Source organism: Chinchilla lanigera, unplaced genomic scaffold, assembly GCF_000276665.1.
Source record: "Chinchilla lanigera isolate Chin_1 unplaced genomic scaffold, ChiLan1.0 scaffold00030, whole genome shotgun sequence".
Taxonomy (NCBI): Eukaryota; Metazoa; Chordata; class Mammalia; order Rodentia; family Chinchillidae; genus Chinchilla; species Chinchilla lanigera.
Window position 1 is genome coordinate 12,674,741 of NW_004955431.1, and position 20,208 is coordinate 12,694,948.

At 38.2% G+C, this 20,208-nt stretch overlaps 1 protein-coding gene across 3 annotated transcripts in view; it reads left to right on the top strand.

The window, feature by feature from the left end:
- Window positions 1-20,208, top strand: part of Stard13 (StAR-related lipid transfer (START) domain containing 13) — a 510,915-nt gene that overhangs the window by 452,761 nt on the left and 37,946 nt on the right. For all 3 annotated transcript variants that reach the window (XM_005387705.2, XM_005387706.2, XM_005387704.2), the window contains one exon: window positions 17,164-17,227. In XM_005387705.2, coding sequence (XP_005387762.2) covers window positions 17,164-17,227 — 64 coding nt within the window. The remainder of the gene's footprint in view (window positions 1-17,163; window positions 17,228-20,208) is intronic.

Consider the following 20,208-nt stretch of genomic DNA (forward strand, 5'->3'; position numbering starts at 1 on the left):
TGCTGCACTGCTGAGCTACATTCCTGACCAAAAAGTTATATACTATATAAATATATATAGTATAATATAAATATAAATATATATATAAATTCACTATTCTTAGCTCACAGTTGAGTTTTGACAAAGGCCTGTAGTCATGTGACTTCTATCACAATGAAAATGTAGAATAAATAGCTCTATCACCCCCAAAATTTCTTGATTCTCCTATCAACAGCTTCTACTCCTACTCCCAACTGCTGGCCACCCTTGGTTTGTTTTTTGTAGGCACAGTTTTGCCTTCTCCAGAATTTCATACACGTGAAAGGAAACAGTATAGAGTCTTTTTATTCTGGCTTATTTAACTTGGTATGGTGCACTTAACAATCATTCGTGTCATGTGTTTCAATAGTCATTTCATTTCTAGGTAGTGCTCCATGGTATGGATGTACTAGTTCATTTATCATTTCCTAGTTAAAGGATATTTGGGTTATTGCAGTTTTGGTGATGGAACATTTATATTTAAATTTTTATTAGTGCATGTTTGCAGTACATAATGATCATATTCATCAGGGGGAACTTGTACATTCAAATTTTTGTGTAAGTATAAATTTGTATTTCTTTTGGATTAAAAGTTTTACAGATGGGGTTATGGGAGACAGATGACAAATCTATTTTAGCTTTGTAAGAAACCAGAAAAGCTTCCAAGGTGACCCTCCTACTTTATATTCCCACTAGCCACACACGAGACTTCTAACCAAGTCCCACTTCATTGGTGTCAGACTAACAGGAGTCTAGTGTTATCACACTGCAGTTTTAATTTGCATTTTCTCAGTAACTAATAATGTTGCACACATTTTCATGTACTTACATACCATCTTTCCCCTTCTGTAAAACCACTATTCAAATCTTTTGCCCGTCTTTAATTATATTTTTCTTAATATTGAGTTTTGAGTTTGTGTTTGTTCTAGACATAAGTCTTTTGTCAGGCATATATCTCATAAACATTTTCTGCCAGTCAGTTCCTTGTCCTTTCAGTATCTTAGCAGCATCTGTCACAGAATGGAAGCTGAAATCTCATGTATCTGTTTTTCATATGTTTAATGTTATATCAAAGAAATATTTGCCTAACATAAGGTCACAACTATTTTATCCTGTCTTTTCCTATAGATACTTAATAAATTTACATATTTAAGTACATTCCATTTTGAGTTCGTTTTTATGTAAGGTTCAAGACACGAGTCGAAATTTATTTTTTTGCACATGAATGTTCAATTGTTTCACCTCTGTTGAAGAAACTATAATGTCTTCATCAAACTGCATTGACTATGTATGTAGGGGTGTATTTCTAGACTCTCTGCTCTACTTATTCATGTTTCTGTCCTTTCACCAATAGAGCACTATTTCATTACTTAGCTTTAGTTAGGTCTTAGAATCCAATAGTGTGAGTTCTATTGCCAGGGTTGTTTTGGCTAGTCTAGTTCCCCTGCCTTTTCATGTAAGTTTTAAAACAGCTCACCAGTGTTTTATTTTTAAAGTCCTACTATAATTTTGATTTGAATTGTGTTCAATCTATTTATTAGTTTAGAGAGAAATGACATCTTAAAAAATTTAAACTTTCATAAATAGAATGTATCTTTATTTTTTCTTGTGCCCAGAATTGAACTCAGGACCTTGCACTTGCCAGGCAGGTGCTGTGCCACAGAGCTCTATTGGCCCCTCAGTACATTCTATGTACTGGCCCTAGGCCCCTACGTATCTTTTTACTTCAATACTTATTTGCATTTTTTAGCATATGGACTGTACACATACTTAATGGTACCTATTTCATATTTGTGCTGTTTTTATAAATAGTACTATTTTATCATATATCATTTTCCAGATGTTTTGCATAATATAATTTTTTTAATAATTTCTTTGTATTGTGCAATCTTTCTAAATTCACACATTAGTTTTGGTAGTTTTAGTATATTATTTTCCTTGGGACTTTATTTCTAAAGAGTGGATGAAAGATTATATATTAAACCAAGGGTGAAAATTATATTACGTATTTTTAAATCAAGATTTTTTAAACATTTCAGGGCAAACACTGTCTCTTGTGTGGTTATATTCAGTTTGTGGCTTTGCAGGCCCAACTCTGAATCTCAAATATGTGAGTGGTAAACCCTTATCTACTCACTGCTGCATGTGCTATGAGATACCTTGAGGAAGTTATGGACTTTTTCTATAAAAACCTATACTTAAAAAAAATCTCTCAGACGTAGTCATGTTACAGAAATGACCCAGTGCCATTACTGCAAAATCATATAGAGATATAAAGTTCTGAGTAGTAATAGTGATATCAGCCAGAAAAAGTCAAGAAGCCTTCTCTTATAGAGCGTGTGACCCATCAGAACACAGCAGTAGCAGATCCATACATGTGTACCCCAAAAGGCATTGCTAAATCAAGGTAAGGGAGTCAGCAATGCTCCACTCCATAGTACTGTTTATAAGGACCCAGCTCATAAAGGGAGGTTGTTATAATTGGGAGAATTCTTAGGGCAGCTATGTCTCCAAAACTATTATGAAGCAAGAAAAACATTTGGCTGGAGGTGTGTGAACTGTGATTCTCAGGGCGTAGGAGCTGTGGGTAGAACAGAGGCCAAAGGAAGAGTCAACCTCAGGGTGGATCAAAGGAAGGGGGAGGAATACGTAGGCAGACAGAGGTGACTTGGCCAAGAAGAAGCTGCATGGAGTTTCTTTTCCCTCACTGTGAGTTCCACCAAGACACAGATATCTTGCCTAGAAACCAGAGTAGACAGAAGGAAGGTCTTCACCTGGAGAGGAATGACATGGATTTTAAAACTCCGAGACTGATGAGTACTTAATTAGACACTCATCCACCTAGATGGTAAGTCATGACTCATACCAAGACAGCAACAAGGAGTTGGGATTTTATTCATTTTCTTCTCTGCACTCTATAAATGCAGAGAGAGATCCGGTCTCTTGTTTTATTTTTAAAGCTCCGTGGGCTGTATAGCTCTCATACATATTTGAAATGCTGAGATGCTCCAGAATTATAAAGAGAATCATAGCCAGAGGGCAGGTAGCATCTGTCAGGTAGACAAAAAAAAAGCAGAGCTGGAGGTTTCCTGCAAAGGGGAGCCTTGACAAGAGTTTTACTCACCTTTGGTCTTTTGCAAATTTCTGTCCTGTGCAGACAAGCAGTTAATGCCTTAGGCCCCAATTTACTGGACAGGTGCTAAACAGTGTCATGTTTTTTGATTGGCCTGGAATTATGTATATTTTGCAAAGGTTACTGGCTGACAAGAAAAGCCCAGGACTGGCCCCAAAATGTGGATGTGGAGCACTCTCCTCCTTTTTAAAAAAATTTAGTCCCAAGAAACTAGACAGGTTTGCTGTCTTTGCTGAACAGATGAGCCTCTATAGTGTTAATTGAGTCTGATTGTGACTCCAGCAATGCTGACAGAACCAGCACTTAGAAGGCATTCTGTAAATGCTTGGTGCTTCAAGCCAGAAAAATACACTATTATTTTAGCAACCACAGCTATTGTGCTGTTTTTGACTGAATCCTTAATGGAAAAATATTTTCTCCTTGGAGTCACGAAAAGGTCATTGCAAATCTAATTGCCTAGGTAAACTGGCTGAAACCGTAAGTCTGTGAGAATGTAGGAAGAGTCAAGGTGGTCAAAATAGTTTGTGAGGTTTTTCAACCTTAAGACAAAGTATAGCAAAATAGAATAAATTTTTTAAAAGGAGAAATAATGCACCTTTAGCATTTTGTTATGTGCAGCGTTCATTCACAGTGTGAAAGTAGGGCCTTGATGTTTAATGTGATCATTGAATTTTTAATGTTAGCCCAGTAAATCATTTGCAGAATTTGGGTTGTTAATAAATACTAATAAGTTATAGCTGTTTTTCTAAATTTGTTTTTAAAATAAAAGAAGGAAAACACATTACAAACAGATAACCATTTATAAAATAGCAAAAGAACAATACAAATAATCCAGAGTTACAGACAAAGTGGTAGGAAATTAACAATGGTTGTGTATCACGTATTGATATCTTCAGAGTGGTTTCTCAGGAAAACAAACAGAGACATGCAATATTGATCAATCAAGTAATCAGTAACTGTTTCTTTCAGTAAAGCAATAGAAGACAGTAGTTCGACTATGTTTGCCGTCCTGTACGCTGTACATGTAGTGGACAGGGCTCCCAGTGGGTTCTCACCCCAGCCTGTGAAGAGCAACAGCGCTATAGCTGTTGCTGCTCAGAGATCGGGGTGAGCACACTGCTGGTCTGAGCAGTGGGTGACGGACATACCCTTCCCCGAAGGAGAGAATGACCACAGCAGGGAGATGAGCCTGGTGAGGGTCCTGAGAGGGGATGGGAGGGTGTGAAGGAGGTGGACTTGGGTACCCACGGTACAGGTGGTGCAGGCCTGGAGCAGGACAGGACCCCCGCTGGAGAGGGAAATGTGAAGCCACAAACCTAGGAAGGTTTGAAGGTCCCAGTGGGGTTTAGGGGAGCTGGGGCATCCTTGTTCAGAGAACAGAATCGGTAAGTGATCCAGATCATCTGGACACCACTGGGCTGTATTGGTTTTGCTCTCAGTTTTTGAACTTCTCTCAGAATCTCTGGTTGTGACCCTACTTTAACTAAAGCCAGTTGCCACTAGTGAAATCATCTGTCTCGAATGCAGTTGTTATAAACAGTGAGAAAGGCAAGGACACTCCATTGGATTTTACGAAGACAAAATTTGTCTAAAATCCCACAAACGTATCGTCCTTTTTTTGCTCTTTACCCTTGGGTCTCTTTGCTTAACCAATCTCTTTATTGATGGACCAGCAGAGCTTATACTCTTTGAAACTTTGATCATTAGAACATATAGCTTACTTAAAACCATCTTTCCTGTGCAAGCTAAAAGATGCCACACTATTCCACGCATGCACCCCTCTCCTGACACATGCACATACTTGGTTTTCTTTACAGGAGCAAACTTGGCCACACCTTAGCTAACATCCAAGGACAGTTGTTTGTGAGTTTAGGAGCTGGCACTGAGGTCCCTTTTCTGGCAGCATCCTGACCTCTTGGTGGAACAACTAAGAAGGAGACAGAGAGCTCAGGAGAACAGAGTTGTAACTTCCCTGGCTGGGAGTGGTGTGACAAGAGCCATTGGCAGATTTCCAGCTTATTTTTTATATGTCCTCCCTTCAGACACCAAAAAACCCACCTGCTGATGATGGGCTGTGACCTTCCAAAAATGCCGATCCTCGGGAAGTTTCATACCAAAGCTTGCGTCTTTGGCACAGCATATCCTCCCTGCTGTCCAGAATCTCTGCTTGCTAACTTCTCTCAGAATGGAGCTCTTTCCCAGGCCCTCTGGCTGTAGCCAGGGAGGAGGAGCTACCCCTGACTTGCTTTGCCTTTGGCCCTTGGGTCAGAGCTGGACTTCAGTGACCTGGGTTCCTGAATGTCTTTGGTGACCCCACCCAGAACACTCCTCAGGACACGGGGTTGGGTTCCCCAGCATGACCCAGGAGTCCAGGGTGAGAAGTTCAAGCTACTGGGCTTGAATCAGAATCATCTGGAAGAAATGAACTCATTCTCTCCTTGCTTGTTATTCCTCTCATGCCTTTGGTAGAAATATTAGAAATATTGCGGGAAAATGGCCAGTCAGATGGGAGACTTCATGACCCAAGTCTAGCTGAATAAATGTGAAATATGAATCTAAGCATGAGGCAGGAGAAGGTTCTGTTGGTTTTTTCTATGTGTCTGTGGGAGAGATGTGTGCCTCCCAGGCTTGTGTACTGCAGTGAGTGAAAGCCCTCACAATCTGGGAAGTCTCCTCCCAGTCACTCTCCAGCACTTCAAGCACATGTTAAGCTAACTACTGCCTTCTTTCCGGTTCTTCTCAGGACCGCTCTGCTCCCACAGTCCGACCATCATCCTGGGCCCTAAGGTCCCTCCTGGGTGCCCCTAGCAGTCTCTGCTCAGCTTAGGTTTACCCTGGCCACTGCTCACTGTTGCTGTGGTCAGCTGGGCTTGGCGGGAAATTTATAACAGTTTCTACAGCTCCACGGTGGGGGCCATGTCTAATTCAATTGCATACCATGTTTGAGGTTTTCTTGTTTGTTTGTTTGTATGGGTTTTTTTATAGCCTCATCCTAAACAGGACCTCAATAAATGTTTGTGAAGCTGAACTTGAACTTGGGAAGAAAATAATCCATCAGTTCACAAATTATGTTACAGCTTCTTCATATTAGAGAACATTATATGATGATAAATTATTCAGTTTCTCTTCAGAGTATCTTAAATTGCTCTCCTTCTTAGGTGACTTGGTAAGGAACACGCCGTTCTTCCTGTTTTCCTTTTCTCAGGATCCGCTCACATCTCAGCTCTCCTCCTGCCGGCCCCTACCCCCACACGCTGTGCCTGCATGCTTTACACAGCCCTAGCCAATTGCTGAATCCAAAATCCAAAAGACATTACTCTGTCCTTTTTCAAATGCTCATTCTTTGTCTCCCAAGACACCACCTTCACCTACCTTTGTTGTCCTACATTGTGGCCTGCGTTTTTCGGGCTTCTGAATTCTCCCTGGATGTTTGGTTGTGGTTGTAATCAGTTCTTGATGCCCAGCGGTTGCAGATCCGTGGACTCAACCAACTGTGGATCAAAAATGTAGCAACTATTTCTATAGCATTTCTGTTGCATTAGGCAGCATAAATCATCCAGAGATGATACAAAGTATAGGGAAGGATGTCCACAGATTATACGCAAATACTAAACTGTTTTATGTAAGAGACTTGAGCATCCAAGGATTTGGGTATTTGTAAGGGAATCTTGGGACAAATCCCCTGTGGGTACTGGGGATGCCTTTATTGTGTTTCTTTTATGGATGTCATCCAGGTGGGTCATTCCCAAGTGGGTCTGGATGTCATAAAGGGCTCCTAAAATTTAATATATCCAAAAATAAGCTGATTGTCTTACTACACCTTCACTCCCTACTGACTTCAATGTTCTACTGTACTCTGTGTTCAATGGCACAATCACAAAAGCCTGAAATCTGGGATCATCTCTGCCTCCAGCCTCCATAGCTTTCACATCAACCAATGGCCAAGTCTTTATCTTCACTCCATTGTCCTGTTCTATCTTCCTTTCTTGATCTCCTTCTTATCTCCCACCTGGACTCTGAGACTCATTTCCTGACTATTCCTCTTCAGTTTATTCACCTTCTTGCCCTGGTTACATTTCTAATATGCAAATATGATTGTGATGTTTTCCTCCCACCCTTGCCCACAGATTGCCCCTAATAACTTTATTCTGGGTCCTTCACGATTTAGCCCCTGCCTAGCTCTCCGGACTTACTCTGATCCACATAGTTGCCATTACTATATGCTATTTCTTTCTCTTAGAATTCTTCTAGCCTAGGCAGAAAATTTCTCCGAGTCATGTGTACCCCTGTTCATACATTAACTCCTTTGGGAAGTATCGTCCTAATACTTTCAGGAATTGAGTTGCTTCTTTTCTTTTTTATCGTGTTTTACCCCACGTGGGACTATGAGATCAGCAGGGACAGGGATTATCTCTTGCTCACCCCTGCATCGACAGCACACACGCTGTTATGTGAATGCATCCCGATGTCTTCTTTTATTGGCTTTCTCACTAAAACACTTCCATTCTTTCATGGAGATATTGAATATTCCCTCTTTACTCAATGGATTACCCTTTCTAAGGCATTCCTAAGACAACAATAGAAATTAACATGTTTGGAGACATTTCTTCTGAAGAAGTCAAACAGCTTTGATTATATTAATGCACAAACTCAGTTCACCTGAAGCACACAGATGACAGGCATCATCAGGGTGGTGGGTTTTCCCTTAACCTCAAAAAGATAGAGAGGGGAAGAAAATAGTACTTTATAAACAGCTTGTCCAGGTACCTGGACAAACAAACATGTTAATTTCTATTGTTGTCTTCAGAATGCCTTAGAAGGGCTAATCCATGAGCAAAGAGGGAATATTCAATATTTCCATGTAAGAATGAAAGTGTTTTAGTGGGAAAGCCAGTAAAAGAAGAAATCGGCCTCATTTTCCAGACCCGCCTAAAATTGTTCTTGGGTGGACAGGAGCAAATAAATCACTGGCCAGGAGGTTCTAGTTTGGCTGCCAATCACATGTGACTCCCCGGAGCAAGCGGTCCTCTCAGAGGCTTTGCTTCCTTGTCTGAAATTGTTCCCTGGAGTCTAAATGTCAGGGAAAATGTTCAGTCTAAATGTCCCGTGGAGTCAGCCAAGCCCCACTACTTCCTACACACACACTGACTGCATGGGGTCACTGTTGATTCCATGTTTTTTGTAGGCACTAGAGATACAGATACCATGTTTGTAGTGTGTAATGTTTAATGATGGATACTAACTCTGTTATTCTGACTATACAAAGTCAATCAGTGATCAGACTTATATCAAGAAAGGACTGCAGTTAAAATTAAAAAATCTATAAAGGCGATCATGTATAAAAATTCCTTCTAGGCTTTACAGGACTTAGAAGACTAAATTAAGGTCCGTGCCTCAAAAGAGGCTCTGACCTATTGGAGGACACACCATTCAGGCACGCAGCAAAATAAATTTCATAACTGAAAGTTTCATTCACACTGGAACAGTTTAAAAGGCATTCAGTAGTAGACAACTCAGAATATCTGAAGTACTTTGTATTACTTGTCATGAAGTTGCACAGACATAAAAACCAATGCTAAATATTTGTCCTAAACCCTGGATGGCTTTAGTCATACCAGAATTTCACAATGGCTTTGACAAAGAATAGTGAATATTTTTACTAGTGATGTATTCTTTTACCTATAAGAGCCAGATCTGAAAGATGATACTTTGCCACCTATCTCTGGTGTATACGTTTCATCCAGTGTAAATTCTTGCAAAAGTTAGCTATTGTTTATTTTGTCTTGTGTGAGATAAATCACAGTCCTGTGCTGCAACATGCCCTGAATATCTACCTAGTTTCAGAGCTCCCTGAGGAGTATTTTTTTCCTTGGGAGAGGAGCTGGATTCAGAAGAGTTGGATGGTTGGTATGAATGATGCTGGAAATTGTCCCCCAAATTTCTAAGATCTTCAGTGATGATAATTTTATAGGTAGGATGAAGAAGTAATGAACACATAGACTGAGAGCAAAAGAACTGCAGATCAAAAGAAATACAGATCACTTTACATCAGTGATATTCACTAGTACATGCATGCAGTACATAATGATTACATTCACTGCAGGGAATACATACATATGTATAATTTATCTTAATTCTATCTCCCAATTTTTTAAATCCAAGAAATAAAATATTTTTAATAAATAAAATAGTAGGTTATATTTTTTTAAATGCACATTTCCACCACTATCAACGTCTCCCACCAGAGTGCTTCATTTGTGGCATATTTACACTGTGCAGACTTTGTGCACACAATCCATGAACCTAGACTGACAGCTCATTAACCATCCAAAATCTATGGTATCAGGGTTCACTCTTAGTGTTTTTTTTCTGTTTTAACACCTGTCTATTGATGTATATCCACCATTGCAGCATCACACAATGTAGTTTCACTCTCTTCAAAATCCTCTGTGTTCTGCTTATTGATCCGTTTGTCACCCTCCCCCTGCCCAATCTCTGCTAACCGTTCATCTTTTCCCTCTCCATAGTTTCACCTCTTCCTGAGTATTATATAATTGGCATCATACAATGTGTAGCCTTTCAAATTGCCTGTATCACTGAGTAACAAACATTGACGTTTCCTCCGTGTCTTCCATTTCTTAAAGATCATTTATATTTATTGTAGAGTAATATTCCATTGTCTGCCTGATCATGGCTTATTCATTCGCTGAAATCTCAATTACTCTTAATGTTTTAGCAATCATAAATTAAGCTGATCAAAAGACCTGTGTTTTTGTGTACACATAAATTTTCAACACATCTGAATAAATACCAACTTATTGGTATTTATTGGTTTAGCAATCATAAATTAAGCTGATCAAAAGACCTGTGTTTTTGTGTACACATAAATTTTCAACACATCTGAATAAATACCAAGGAGAATGATATCTGGATTACATGGTAAAGCTGTGTTTTATAGTAAGAATCTGTTCATCTGTCTTTGAAAGTGGCTGAAATATTTTGCCACTTCAGCAGTAATGAGTTTTTGTTTGCCCACAACCTCACCGTTAGTTGGTGTCATTAGTATTTTAGATTTGTGTTTTAGAAATTTAGTGGTATCTCATGATTATTTTGACAATGCATGTGACACTGAACACTTTTAATATGCTTCTTTGCTATCTTTGTATCTTTTTTGATAGGATGTCTGTTCAAATCTCTTGCCCATTTTTAATTGGACTGTGCTTCCTTTAAGACTTCTTTGTATATCTTGGATAATGGTCCTTTATCAAGTATACTTTTGATGAGTATTTTCTCACAGTTTACTGCTTGTCTTTTCATTCTCTTCCTCTGTGCAGAAGTTCTGAATTTATTGACGTGCAACTCATCAATTTTTTTTTTTCGTTTTTTTTCCAGTACCGGGAATCGAACTCATGACCTTGCACTTGCCAGGCAGGTGCTGTGCCGCTGAGCTAAATCCCCAGCCCCCTCATCAATTATTTTTTCATAGACTGTGTCTTTGATGTTGACTCTAAAAAGTCACTACTGTACTGTACTGTATCATTTAGATTTTCTCCTGTTTTTGTTTACAAATTTAATGGTTTTATGTTTACATTTAGTCTGGGATACGTTTTGAGTTAATTTCTCTGAAAGGTATGAAGTCTGTGTCAAAATGAATTTTTTTGTTGTTTTTTGGTACAGGGAATCAAACTCATGACCTCGTGCTTGCCAGCAGGCATCGTGCTGCTGAGCTATAATCCCCAGCCGAGATTTTTGTTTTGTATTCTTGAAAGATGATCTTCTATCCATTTTATTGCTTTTGCTGCTTTGTAAAGGTCTGCTGACTGTATTTATGTGAGTCTAGTCGGGGTCTCAATTCTGTTCTATTGATCTATTTGTCTACACTTTCACAGCACCAACCTAGTTTGATTATTGCTGCTTGAATTTGAGTAGTGTCAACCCTCCAACTTTGTTTTCCTTCAACCTTATGCTGGCTATTCTGGGTCTTTTGCCTCTATACAACTGTTACAAAAGACTTGTTGATATATACTGTCCTGCAGTTTTTTGTTGAAGCCCGAACATTTTGAGTATTATAAAGTGCCAACTCAAAATCAGACTCTCCTTCCCTGGAATTTCTTCTTGTTGTTTAGTGACTTCCCTCAACTAATAATTCTTTAAAGTCTGTTCTTTGTTGTAAATGACCACTAATGTCTCTGCTTAAATTAATTTGGTGAACAGCAAGTAATTGCATGGAGATTTCCTTAAATATCTTGAACCATTTCATCTCCCAGGCTTTGCCAATGGGCTGCTTGCACACGCTGCAGTGTGGCTTTGATGATCCTATTGAAAGTTGCTAACTCAGCCTTACCTTTACTTCCTGTTTATGTAAATCAAGGTCAGCCAAAATGAAAGACTAGCACCTTCTCAAGTCTCTCCTGGGAATGCACACAGTTTTGCACGTGTACTCGGCCATCTAGATTCCTGAAGACGTGCTGGAATTTTTCTAGGTCCTCTATGGACAGCTCATGTTCCCAACTATTCTTTTTAAGTTCTTTGGTCTTCATTTTGTTTGACCCAGCTGTTATGGCTGTGTCAGGCAGGTGGATGGCTGGAAACTTGAGATTGATAGTCTTTGACAGACACTCTGGGTAAAAGCTATTTTCAGTGATGAGCTCAGAGTCATTAAATAAAGGAAACCCTGTGAAAGGGGGCTTTCAGAGAACTCTTAGACAGCTCAAAATTGGCACTTCCTTGGTAATGAAGCTTTAGGGGAGCTCCAACGTGTTCTGCCCTCTCCAGTGTCTGCTGGGCTGCTAAATTCACACTCCGATTGTGAGGCTGTTGTTTCAAAGCTTCTACCAAGATGGAAAATGGACATGGAAATGGTGCAAAGCTCGCAAAACTCACTGTTTTTAGATCTATTTTGCAAATTTTTTTAAGTAGATGTTGCACAGTTTGTTACAAACCTATATCCACTTCCAGCATTCTTTATAAGTGGATTTTGACAATATTTTCCAGTATTCTTGCTGCTTTCATGAGGAAGCAGAGTTTTGGAAGTTTTTACGTCCCCATTCCCACTGATATGTCTCATACTATCTTTATTCCATTTTATTGAAGTACAGCTTACCTTAGAGAAATAACTGATTTAACGTATACAGTTTGATGAGTTTTGTCAAATATATACAGTTATGTAGCTACCACTACAGTCATGATGTAAGACTTTTCTGTTAATTTAGGAAGTCCTTCTTGCTGGCACTTGACAAACACTGATTTCTGTCACTATGGCTTCATCTTCCCTATAATTTTCTACAAACAGAAAATTTATTTTCATTGTATCTCTCTTCTCACACTTAGTGTAATGCCTTTGCAAGTTGTCCAGGTTCTTGCATGTATCTGCAGTTAGTGACTTAAATTGCTGAATATTCCATTATAAAGATATACCAAAAATTTCATATCCATTTACCACTAGATAAGCATTTAGACCATTTCTAATTTTTGACTATTTTATGAAGAAACCTTCCATGAATATTCAAGTACAAATCTTATTATGGACATATAATTTATTGTATTTTGAATAAAGAGCTAAGATTTATTTATTGAATAAGTGGTAGGATTACTAGTTCACATGCTTAAAATATGCTTAATTTTATAAGAAATTGCCAAATAGCTTTTCACAGCGGCTTCGTCCTTTTGGAAGTTAAAATCTTACTAACAGTGTTATCAGTGTTTTCAATTTCGGCATTCTGGTGTTCATGTAGTAGTGCCTCATTATAATTTTAATTTGCATTTCTCCCATGAATAATGATGTTGAGCATGTGCTTATTAGACATTTGTATATCTTCTCCTAGAAGAATCTATTCACATTGTCTGTTTATTTTTAAAATCAGTTTGCCTCACTTTTTAGTGAGTTTAAGATTTCTTAATTCTTAAGATGAAGACAGACTTTCGAAGTTAGGTGTAATTAAAAGGCCCAAATCTATGAAGACAAATTTAGTTCAAGTCTCTAGCTTTAAAAAATAATCAATAAATTTACTATGCATCAGAATATATAAAGCATATTTCAGTGTGTGGTGTATAAAGGATGAGCCCTTTGATGTCTTTTGTATATGTACTATATCAAAAGCCTTTTCACAGAATAGAAGAGTTTGTTTCTGCTTTCAAACTATATGGAAGAACGAGTATGTTAGTTAAGTATATTTATAAATAACAGCCAATTGTTCCTTAAACAAACTATCATAAAGCTGCCAAGAGGGTAGCGTTGATTTTGTTTTGTTTTGTTTTTCAATTTCTGACACCCACTCTTAAGTAGAGATGTTAACTCATGTGGAACAGGCTGAGAAAATCTGTTAGTTGTACCTGCAAAGACCAAGAATCCACTGAACATAGTGTTAGACCAAATGATCGAGTTCTATTTCAGAATTCCCTGTTTTATTTGACAACATTTTGAATGTGTAGTTCATAAATAAATACAAGAGGGCTGAAAATAAGGAGAATCATCATATACTTTTTTTCATTAAATGGGTTTACTAGTACATTTTAGGTATACATAGTGATCACATTCATTATAGGGAATTTGTACATGTGCATGATATAACTTGATTCTTTTTTTCCCATTCCCCTCCCCTCCCTTCACCCCCTCTTGCTTTCTTTTCTCATCCTTTTTCTTCTTTTTTTTCCCTATGCTTTTAAATCAATGAACATTGTGAAAGAAGTTGAGAAATAGAACTGGTTTCAATATGAAATAATAGTGAAACCAACCAAAAGGTTGTTGTCTGACTCTAAATGAAAGACGAGAAGGGACTGAATTAAGACTTTTTGAGGAAGCAAGACTTCAAAGACCTCACAGAAGTATACTTGACCAGACTTAGTGATCAGTGAATGTAGCTCTTGAAAAAAAGCCTCAGTATGACTCTGTTTTCTAGTGTGGGTGATCCTGTCACTTAAGACAACAAAACAAATAGCAGAAATGGGTTTTGAAGAGACTATATTACCATGGATGACAGGGTCCCAGAGGACAAGTTTCTAGATTCTTGTGCACAACAAAGAATTGAATGTTATACACAAAGATAAAGAAAAAGTAGCTATGTTTAATAAAAATTAAAGGAGAAAGAATGCTCAGAGTGGGTGGGCTCATGCCAGGAGCAAAAAGAAAATGTGGCATAAAAAATAAGAATAAATGGGATTTAAGGACTTGAAATGTGTACACCAAGCCTAGGGCACCTCTCATTGGGTCTTTCAGAGCATGACTGACGACATGATTGACAGGGTGTTGAGTCATATCAGTTGTATCTGAGCATGTCCTTTCCCATAACTGACTTGATTATAACTGAGTGTATAACATGAAGTTCATATGTATGAAACTTTAATAAGTTCCAAGTGAAGAAAACTCACCATAGGTCAAGAATGATTATTGCTATACTTAACAGCATAGGTCATTCTCAAAAACATTGTATTGAACAAAAAGAAATGATACCCATAAAAAATACATATTTTGTGATTCCATTTGCATGACAACCAAGTATAGGCAAAACTAATCTATGGCTGGTGGAAGTCTTAAGATAGGATGCTCTGAAGGTACTGGGAGAGGATGTGGTGAGGAGGAGAACTGACAGTAAAAGATATAAGAGAACTTTCTGGTGCTAGGAAATGTTCTTTATCTTATTTGAGGGTACTTATGGTATCCAAGACTCACTGAACTAAAAACTAAAGATCTGAGCTTACAAAAGAAGAGCATTGGTCAAAGATGAGAGATTGAATGGCTGGATTTGCATGCTTCTAAATATTTCTAGAGAAACATTTCTTCACAAAAACAAATGTCCACACAGAGATCACAGCTATAAAATTTCATAGGTGAGAAAAGAAGCATGTAGTAGAGCACTTAGTAAGCACAAGAAACAAAATCTAAATGGTAAGCAGAATAAGTCATAACTCAATTTTCACTACAGGAATGCTAAAATGCTCAAAAACTGTTGGTGAAGATAAAAGAATAAAAAGAAAGGATTGTTTAAAGTTACATTTTAAGGTAGATAGAATCCTACTTTATGTAGGCAATTTCTAGTCTAGTCTATATCTAGGCAATTTCTCTCCCCCACTATCAGCAGACCAAAAGCTGATTCCCCAGAGAGGCTAAAACAGACATTTCTCTAGACTGTGGAACATCACATACGTTTCAAGGCAGAAACTCCGTTGAAAGCAGGAACCTACATGCAGTTTGCCTACAGTCTAAATGTCAGCATTCCCAGGCCTCTTCTGTTACTCAGGTCCAGAACAACAGAAAACACACTCAAGGGAATCTCAGTTCTGAGAAATGTGGTCAGCTCAAGACAAAAAACAAAACAAGGCCAGCTAGTCTCAACTAGAACAGACAAAGGGTCTCCAAATAAATTAAATGGGTAGATTATCTGATATGACAAAAGACTAGATAACTGGGGAAGTGTTTACCTTTAAGAATAAGCACATTGAAAATAATGAGGTGCTTATTAACTGCAAGGATAATGAAAAGTTAGAAGGAAAAGTAATCAAAGTATGATATACGTGTGAACAGCATTTCCATAGTCATTGTAAACCCTAAACATTGACTTACTCAAAATTATAAGATGATGACATAACTATTTGGGTGAAGCAGCAGTTGAGAGTGTTTGAGGGTGAAGGGTAGAGAATAAAAGAAAATAAATTATCAACTTTCAATCAACAAATTCAATAATTACCTAACATGAAAGATTACAAAGTTTAAAGGCATTGCTTTCAAAGAATGTTAAGTAGAAAAGGATGCAAAGATAACATTTGACTAAACCATATGCATTCGTAGCTGTGATTTTAAAGAAATCAAACAAAATAATTTTATAGGTATCTAACTAATTGGTCAATCAGTTGAACACAGAAATGGGCTTCAAGAAGGGAAGTGGTTGAAACCATTTCCTAAGGTAGGAGAGAATAAATGAGGTATCAAAGTCCCAGGTATAGTGATAGGTGTAGTAAAAAATAAAGATCAACTTTGAATAAGAGTAGGATTGTATTTTCCTGTAAGGTAGAAGAGAGGCAGGCTACTGGAGTACTTAAGTATAATGCATGATGAAAGAAAAATTTGTAAAAGAATTCCTACCTGCTAGCTTCTATTTGCTCACTGGTAACAGTAACTAAGTCCTCAGTTAGAATTTTTGATGGTCTGAGGCTTAAAGCCAAACAGAAACGTGAAAGAAGTTCTGATGGACAGTGATTTGGGAGCCTAGCTAAGGGTGAAAATCAAACTGTAGGAGTTAGTCATCATGAACCGCCATGACAGACGAGCACAGAATGGGTGGCTTCAGCAGGAGACAGCTATTTTCTCATAACTCCAGAGGTTGGGAGATAAGATTCTCTTCGCAGCTTTCAGACAGTCACTTTCTTCCAGGGTGTGAGAGAGGTGGAGGGACAACACTGCACACAAACTCTCTGGTGTTTCTTCTTATAGCAGCACAAACGCCTCCCTTTTAACTTGGTCTTTTTTTGCTTTTTGTTTTTTGTTTTTTTTATTCTTCATGATCTTTCTCCAAATACAGTCACACTGGGAAAGTTGGGCTTCAACATATGAGTTTGAGGAAACACCATTGGTTCCATAGCATGTTTAGTTCAGCACTATACTGGGGCTATTTTTCCATATGCAGTATATGCCTTCTCACTGAGTGCAAGAGAAAAGACAGAGGGCTGAGTTAATCCATATTTGGGGAGAGTCAAGGTGGCAGGTGAGGTGAGGAGACAGTGAAAGTCTAGCTGAACTGACTGCCCGTGAGTTTCAAGGATGGCGGAAGGAAAAGCCAGAGAAGGATTGGTTTTAGACTAGAGAGGGGGCAGGGATTGGTAGGTTTGATGGCAGAGCACTCTTGGATCAGACCAGAGTGCAAATGGAAACTGCTTTATAATTTCCCACCCGGTGCTCTCATGGGACATTGGTTGTTTTTGTACTTTCAACTTTTCTGGAAAAAAGGAGGATTATCAAGCCAGAAAGCATGTTTAGGTTCCTTAGTGGTAATAATCTTGACGTTTTTCTTTCTCTTTAGACGACTAAACACGTTGAATAAGTGTGCCTCCATGAAACTTGATGTGAACTTCCAAAGGAAAAAGGTAGGTGTCCCCCCGCTAGAACAACAGAAGAGCTTGCACTCATAGATTCAAACCATCCCCGACCCAGGCAAAATTCGGAAAGGTCTTGCTATCCGTTTCTTCTTCAAAATTTCTCGTCTTTTCACAGCTGTCTTAACTAAGTCCATTGTAAACCTAGGCTCAGATCTGTTTGTTTCACTATTTTAGTTTGCTTTCGTTTTCTGAGGGCTTGCATAAAGCAGTAAATCTTTCAAGTCTTTGATAATATTTCAGAAGTTTATAAACATCCATCCCATATTAGGCCCAAATATTCCACAGCAATTGGTAGATTAAGAGTGAAAAGAAGTGTCTAGGGGTCCATACCATGTAACTTCTGGTTCGTTCTTTCTATGGTACGTTATCTCACCTGTATGTCAACATGCATCCATCCTCAGGCAGGTTCAGTTGATGATGGAGTGAAGGAGCCGGGGAACAACATTCCCACAAGACGCAAGCCTGCCTCCCCTCGCGCCTTCTCTTTGCTTGTGCCTTTCTCCAGTCACAAGCACTTTGGTTCAGCTTTAACAGCCACTGTCCCCGTGCTCGCTCTAGGACTTTGCATGTGCTATTGCCTCTGTGAACGGGACCAGAGAGTCCAATTTTTTTCCCTACCTTGTGCTCTTTGTTCTTAGGACATATTTGCAGTACATAATGATCGCGTTCATTGTGGTGAGTTGGTACGTGCACGTAACACGTCTTAAGTCTTTGTGTCATCCCTTTCCCTACTTCTCCTCTCTTCCCCTTTTCCCTCCAACTCTTGGTTTATTTTTCTCTTTTATTTACAGTTGTGCTTCTCATACAAGAGAAACCATGGAATACTTAAGCTTGTGTGTCTGATTTCTGTCACTTAATGTTCTGTTCTCAAGAAGCATCCATTTTCCTACAAATGAGAGAAATTTCTCAGCTTTATGGCAAAGGAGTACTCCACTGTGCATAAATACCACATTTTCTTTCTTTTATTTTGCTCTTTACTTTGTTTATACTTTTTCTCATAGGAGAGAGACCATACAGTTTCTGATTTATTTAAGCTGTGCTTCTGATTTATTTCACTTAGCATTATGTTTTCAGTGAGTGTTCCTTTTCCTACAAATAACTCACATTCATTCTTCTTTACAGTAGAGCATACTCCATTGTATATAAATAAAACATTTTCTCCTTTTTTATCTTATGGAAGAAAGGTAAAACAAAATTTCATAACAAAATAATGGGAGAATAACACACAGTTAATGCATTGCATGTTATCTTTAAAGTAGTTGTTCAAATCTGGAATGATGGCACATGCCTATAATCCCAGCACTCAGGAGGCTGAGGTAGGAGGATTGCCGTGAGTTCAAGGCCAGCCTGCACTACAGAGTGAGACCCTGTCTCAAAAAAACAAAAAACAACAACAAACATGAATAAATAAAGTAGTTGCTCAGAGTATAAGATATAGGCATAAAAATTTCTCCAATCAATATTGGAGAAAAATTTCTCCAATCAATCTTCTTTTCTATGAACTAAGAGACACTGATAGCATAATTGACTTGCATTTTTTCCTTTTCCTTTTCTTTTCTCTTTCCCCTTCACCTTAGTTCCTTTTTCCTTTTTAACAATTTTTTCCCATTTTGCAATATCTCTTATACATTATAAACCTTATTTACTCTTTCAATTTCTCACACAAGGGACACGATACAGTGTTTACACATGTGAGTCTGATTTATTTGACTAATGAGTATGGTCTCAAATTGCATCCATTTACCTATAAAAGTCTCAAGTTTATCCTTTTTATGGCTGAGTAGTACTCCATTGCATAAGAATACCACCTCTTTTTTATCCATTCTTCCATTGATGGCCATTTGGGTTGTTTCTAAGTTTTAGCTATGACAAATTTGCTGCTGTAAACATGGGTTTTTCCTCAAAAAACTTCACATTGACTTCTACTGTGGTTTTACCAGTCTACCCTCCCACCAACAGTGGACAAGGGTTCCTTTTTCCCCACAGCCTTGCCAGCATTTGTTATTGGTTGATTTCCTGATGATAGCCATTCTTTCTGCAGTGAGATGGAATCCTGGTGTTTTAATTTGCATCTCTCAAATGACCAATGATGTTGAACATTTTTTCGAATATTTACTTGCCATTTGTATTTCTTTATCTGAAAAGTGTGTATTCATCTCAGATGCCCATTTTTTTTAATTGGGACCTTGAAGTGGGGGGTGTAATATTTTTCAATTCATTATATGCTCTAGATAGAGGTCCTTTATCTGAGAGACAATTGGCTAAAAATTTTTCCACTCTGTGGGTTTTCTTTTCACTCTGTTGGTGATTTCTTTTGATATGCAAAAGCTTTTTAATAAGATGAGATCCCAGATGCTGACTCTCTGAAATATTTCCTGTGCAATTTGGGTTTTGCTCACCTACACCAATGTCTTCAAGATTTGTACCTACTCTCTCTTCCAGTAGATTTAGTGTCCCTGTTTTGATATTTAGTTCTTTGATTCATTTAGTTTAGCGTATGGTGATAAACATGGGTCTAGTTTCAGTCTTTGGCATGTAGAGAACCAGTTTTTCCAGCACCATTTATTGAAGAGGCTATCTTTCTTCCAGTGAACTTGTCTGGCCCCTGTGTCAAAGATAAGATGGCTGAGTGTGTATGCAGTTGTGTCTGCATCTTCTAATCTGTCCCACTGATCCTCAGGTCTGTTTTTGTGTTAGTACCATGATGATTTTATCACCGTGGCTTTGTAGTATAATTTCAAGTCAGGGATTATGATGCCCCTGCCTTTCCTTTGTTGCCCAGGATTGCTTTTGCTATCCTAGGTCTCTTCTGTTCCCAAACAAATACATTTCCTTTGTCTATTTGTCTGTTGAAGGAAATATAGTCCACTTCCAAGTTTTGGCAAGTAATGGATTGTGCTGCTATATTCTAATTTTGAAACAAAGAATACCAGTTTAGCATCCCTAATCCAAAAATCTGAAATTCATAA